A 6,000-nucleotide genomic window follows, 5' to 3' on the forward strand; every position below is an offset into this window, starting at 1 on the left:
CGCAATCACCCGGAGGGGATACATATTGTAGCGGGGAACTTTAACAAGGCGTCCTTAAAGTCTGTACTCCCCAGCTTTTTCCAGCATGTCGATTGTGCTACTAGAGGGAAGAACACACTAGACCATGTATACTCTAACATCAAGAAAGCATACAGAACAGCGCCTCTCCCTCACCTGGGCCAGTCAGATCACATCCAACTACTCCTGATCCCAGCGTACAGCCCGGTCAGAAGGACTATACAGCCAAGTAGGAGGACTATCAAAACCTGGCCTGACACTGCCCTATCCCAGCTCCAGGACTGCTTCCAATAAGGACATGGTTGTGTGCAATATGTTACAGAACAGAGCCCTTTGTTTATTAATATGATTTCATCTTGCTTGTATGCTGCACAATTTACATTACAGCAGAGGTGTACAACTGAATGTTTACTCAGAGTTCAATGTTCCTACACTAGTTCAATTGGTATTTTATATGTCTTTGAATTGTTTTTACTTGAATACTTACATTTTAAAGAAAATAAATAAGAACTGTTTTCATTCAACATTATTATTATCATCAGTGATTAAGTAATTCAGACTTTTAAAAACACATTTTTAAAGGATATCGTCTAATTATCGTTATCGTCAAAATCGCCACAAATATCGAGATATTATTTTTTGTCCATATCGCCCACTCCTGCAGCTGCTTTTCTTTAGTAAACTCAATATTTTTGGGTTTTTCACCGTCGGATCAAACAAGAAATTTGACGTCATCTTGGGCTTTAAGAAACTGTAATCGGTATGCTTCACTATTTTCTGCCATTTTATAGACCAACTGATTCATATTAATCATTTTAATAATGAAAATAAGCATTAGTACTGCAAAGATGAAGCCCTACTGCAAAGTTACAGATGTTTTTGGAAGATGTGCTAAATTAGATTATTTTGACTCAAATCAAAACAATAAAGCAGGTAGGGCCAAACCTATTCAAATATTAACCAGCAACTATTTTAAATTAATCATTTTAGTAATTTTCCCACACAAATACTAAATAAAGTTTCAGCTTCCCATGTTTGAGAAGTTGCTGCTAAACTGGATCTCTGGATGGTTGGTTGGACAATTCAAGCAATTTAAAGGCATCCCTTTAAGTTCTGAAAACGTGATGTTTGTTTCACAATTTTTGGACAGTTAGAAAAAATGAAATGAAAAATGTAAATACATAAATAAAGTAAACAGACTGCAAATAATTTGTTGCAGCCCTATATGCAGAGCAAATAGGGGCTATGTTTATATACAAACACCCTTTTTAATGAATATTCTCCGCATCCGCAGCTTCTGAACTCTCTCTTTCTGGTGGTCTGATGATTCCTGCCACTGCTGTGTGTTTGTAGCCTTAGAACCAAGAGTCAGGCTGGCCCAGTGCAAAACATCACACACGACATAACTGCTCTCTACACCACATGGTGCATATGGACCGAAGAGATACATTCACTCATTAAAATAACACTTTTTTATCTCAGGTGTAACACTTAGGCCTGTAGCGACGCGTCGATGACGTCGACGCATCGACGTCCAAATTACGTCGACGTCGTATTTTTGCGTCGACGCTTCGCCACACACACATGTGGGAGACCAAAACATTGCAGGATGGAGGACGAAACAGCAACCTCCTCACAGAATTCCCAACAAAGCCCTGCAAAAAGCCCCATGAAAAGAAAAAGTCCTAAAAAAACAGCTCGCCCTTAATCATCGAAGGTATGGGAATACTTCAAATATAGTCCCAAGTACTAACGTTGGCTAAATTAATTTCATGTTTGTGTAGTGTGTTGTGTAGCCTGCGCACTTTGGTGCTGCTAGCTAACTATCTTAGCTCTCCGTGCAGTTTGTTCGTGCTAGGTTAGTAGCTAACGTTAACGTTAGCTAGCTACTGGCGCCTAGACAGCTGTGTTTAGCTAACGTTAGTTATCATCTAATGTTGGCTTGAATGGTAACCATAGATATAGAACAACATTGTTCTATAATCTATGGCACGAACAAACTGCACAGAGAGCTAAGATGCGTTGGTTAGCCTAGCACCACCAAAGTGCACAGCTGCATTAGCATGTAAACCTACAGAATAGCAGTTAAGAGAGTGAGTTTGATTATGCATCAGGTTTTATGTTGGGACTGTTATGTTGTGTTAAACACTCTCAGGAATGTCTGTACTGTGCACTGCAGTGTTTTTCTTTTTTGCACTACAACTTGATTTTTTTGAACAAGAGAGTTATGTTGGTACTGTAAAAGAGTAAACAGGCTGGCCTTTCATTTTGTATAACAGTAAAATAATTATTTTATTTTGTGTAAAGCAGAAGATTTTTTGCTGTGCAAAATTGTTTAATAAAATATATTATTAAGAATTTTTTTGGTATTTGAGATACATTATGGTTTTTATTAATCGAGCAACAGAAAAATAATCGTTATATTAATCGTCCAATTAGTCGTTAGATTAGTCGACTAATCGATAAAATAATCGCCCGATTAATCGTTTAATAAATAATCGTTTACCCCCAGCTCTAGTAACACTGCGGTTTTTGTTTGTTTTTTGTATAGGGTTTTTTTTTTTAAACATCTTTTGCATGATAAAAATGTAAATAGACTAGACAATCGATTTCTTAACTGCTAATAAAAGGTGCTCTAAGCGATGTAGCGATGCTGTAAATATTATATCAAAATAAGCTATCTATCCATCCATAAAAGCTTCCTAAGTGGTTCATCATTACTGTACAGTGAACAGCAGGGCACGAGGTAACATTCATGCACAAAACAAGCAGACCAGCCCAATGACTTCCTTCATGTTTGTGCAGACCACCATTCTTTATTTTAACAAAAGCAAGAGCAGCATCCCACAAAAAAAAAACTTTATCATACATCAAATTAGGGCTGCGACTGTTGTTTAAGCTATTGATTATCTGTTTTTTATTCAATCGATATATAAACCTATCAAAAACACATAACGACAAATACCCCATCACACCTGGCCAGAGCTCAAAAGTTTTTTTTTGTTTGACCTACAGTCCACAAAAAAAAAAGGCAGTAGGGTTGAAACCACAGTTGATTAATCAACTAACAGAAAAAACTATCTGCAACTATTGTGATAACCAATTCATTAGTTTTCTGACACTGTCTAAATAGAGAAAACAATTTACTGATTAATTAACAATGAAAATAATTGTCAGTTGCAGCCAATAACCGACAAGAAGGATTTGGGGGTGGGGGTGGGGGGGTTGGGGGGTTAGTGCACGGAAGGGAGGGGGAGGGGACGGGATGAGGAGGAGGGAGGGGCGAGCTAGCCTCCGTTTGGTTTGAAAATACTTTGAACATCAACATGAAGTGACGTCACCCAACATCGCTTAGAGCACCTTTAACTCATTAATCTGGGAAAGGATATATTAAACTATAGGCAATATATACTGCAAGACCACATCTGGCTTTTCAAAGGAGGCAATGGCATAGTGTTCAGCTTCATTACAGTCTGTGTAGCTGAACAGCTGGCACAAAGGAGCATGTATAGATCCACAGGCAGTGGAAACCCAGCAGGGAAAGTCTAAAAATAGCCCAAGACTCTGATCAATAACTGCTAGATATGTTCCAACTCTGCTTTACAAAGTTAAATTAAAAGCAGCTACTGAGCAAACCGAGTCATGTAAAAGGCAAGGTGCACCAGTGATGAAAATCCAGTGGTGGAACTAAGTACATTTAATCAAGTACTCTACTTAACAGTACAAATTTGAGGTACTTGTACTTCAGTTCCATTGTATGCTTCTGTATGCTCTACTCCGCTACATCTCACAGGAAATATTGTACTTCTAACTTCACTACACTTGTCTGACAGCTTTAGTTACTGCTCAGATTACAAGTTTTCATACCCTTCCTGTTCAGTAAAAACCACGCGTCTGCATATGTGTTGATTTTCAATGTTTGTGACAAACTGAAGGGTGGAGTGTTTATGTGTTGAGAAACTTCTCTAACCTAATAAATAAACTGTTAATTTGTCTTGAATTTGCTGGCAAATGCATAGTCACAAAGCTGAAAATAGGGACTGATTTGACACCATGAAAAACAGCGACACAGTGAAGCTACAAACATGATTATAGAATATGATGCACTGCTGTAGATTAAATTACCTAACGGTATATAAAGGAGTTAAAATTAGAACAACCATAAACATCTACAGCAGTAAAATGCAACATACACAGTGCTGCAGCAGTAATAGTAATCCAGAAACATTATATAAAACGCTGCTAACAGGGACCATTTTACTGCATTATGAGTATGTTTACTTTTGATAAATTCTGCTGATAATACTTATATACTAAGTTAAGGTTGTTGCTTGAAGCGAAGTATTTTCACAGTCCGGTATTAGTAGGCTCGGAGTACTTCTTCCACCCCTGTGAATCTCAGAGTAGACCACCTGGACACTTGGCTGATATAACGGGTGATCTGCAGCCAGTGCACCGTTACACGTTTATTATGCCTGTATCAACAGGTGAAGTGAGTCACACAGGTATTAATAAGCAGGCCAGGTGACGTTTGCCTACTTCAGCTGCAGATAGACTCAGCCTCCGTCAGCTATCAACTTTATAATCATGCATACCGTGTTGGAGGAATAATCCGTCCATGTGTGTGTATGCTTTCAAACATGAAGCATGAAGCCGCTGTCACATTCAAAGACAGTCTGGAGGCTATCAGCGCGACAAAATGCTCTCGAGCTCAGGCTATTTTCTCCCCAAATTATTACTCAAACAGACCGGACAGAGACAGCTCTGATAGCCTGAAGTGAACCGCTGCCTTTAGTGTTAAAACAACACACAGCGGATGGGTTAAAAAGTGCCAGCAGCAGCTGTTGTACTCAAGAAAACCAGCGCGTCTCAATATCAACATAAACATGCTCGTGCAAGCTTTGGCGCTCGCGGATTCAATAAAGTTTCCACTGTGTTTGATCTATAAACATTCAAATCTAACAACATCTCAGGTCCCCGGGGCTTAAAATCACTGCCGCGCTGTGTGACTTGACAATTAAACGCTTGCTAAACGAGTAAAATTATAATGATTTCAGGCTGCGTCTTACCTTCAGTTCCGCACTCTCCGCCATCTTGTATTTTTTTGCGCAGGCGTGGTGAGGTGCTGTCACATGACTGGGACGCGCAGAGCTGCTGCGTGAACGCGCACACAGCGACAGGGGTGCGTTCAGGAACAGAAATGATAGAAGGAAAAAACAGCTGTAGAATTTTGTAGAATGTTACAGAAATAAATGATAAATTATAATTATAATAAAATAAATAATGCAAACAAATGTTACAAAGTGCTTCCAAATAAAAGCAAGACAAGTTAAGCACAAGTAAAACAATAAAATAGGCATTTATACACAGCAGCGCAAAAAAGGTAAAAAAAAACCAAAACAAATTAGAATTGAATAGAGTAGAAAATAGAAAAACAATACAAGCCTAACTTAATGTTAAAGCTGCAGCAGGTAGTTTTTTTTTCCATCATTGGAAAAAAAAAATCATATTAACTTTGTAGCATATTGTGATTCAAGTGGTCTGAGAGAAAACTAGACTTCTACACCTCTTGGCTCTGTTTTTGGCCAATTACAGGTCATTTCAAAGAGAGAAAGAGTATTCCTATTGGCTGTTCTGCACATGCATTGCCCATGTGACAGAGAAGGGAGAGGGAGAGCTGCAGGAACAGGTCTCACTCTACTTCAAGTCCTGGCGTTTCTTTTATTTCTACCCACTTAAAACTCTTACTCGCGTTTTTTTCTACAAACCTTTTAATCAGATCTCATGGTCTTTATGATGGATGGAGTTTGGTCATATTACTGAGCAACCTCCATCCACTGATGAAGACTGTGAGATGCAATTGAAAGCTCCAGGAAGTAAGTGGGCCTTGAGTTAAGAACATTATGGAAGAATATTCGAACAAGAATATTATAATTTCTATTATACTCTATATTAATGCTGTCACAAACCAGGCCGCACGGC

At 38.6% G+C, this 6,000-nt stretch overlaps 1 protein-coding gene across 1 annotated transcript in view; it reads right to left on the bottom strand.

Annotated features, from left to right (window-relative positions):
• Positions 1-5,146, bottom strand: part of LOC116043522 (E3 SUMO-protein ligase PIAS1-like) — a 72,247-nt gene extending 67,101 nt beyond the window's left edge. Inside the window, exon 1 of the mRNA XM_031290269.2 lies at positions 5,088-5,146. Within this exon, the coding sequence (XP_031146129.1) occupies positions 5,088-5,111 (24 nt within the window). The 5' untranslated portion in view covers positions 5,112-5,146. The remainder of the gene's footprint in view (positions 1-5,087) is intronic.
• Positions 5,147-6,000: the final 854 nt, after the last annotated feature.

The sequence above is a fragment of the Sander lucioperca genome, chromosome 3 (genome assembly GCF_008315115.2).
Source record: "Sander lucioperca isolate FBNREF2018 chromosome 3, SLUC_FBN_1.2, whole genome shotgun sequence".
In the NCBI taxonomy this organism is placed as follows: Eukaryota; Metazoa; Chordata; class Actinopteri; order Perciformes; family Percidae; genus Sander; species Sander lucioperca.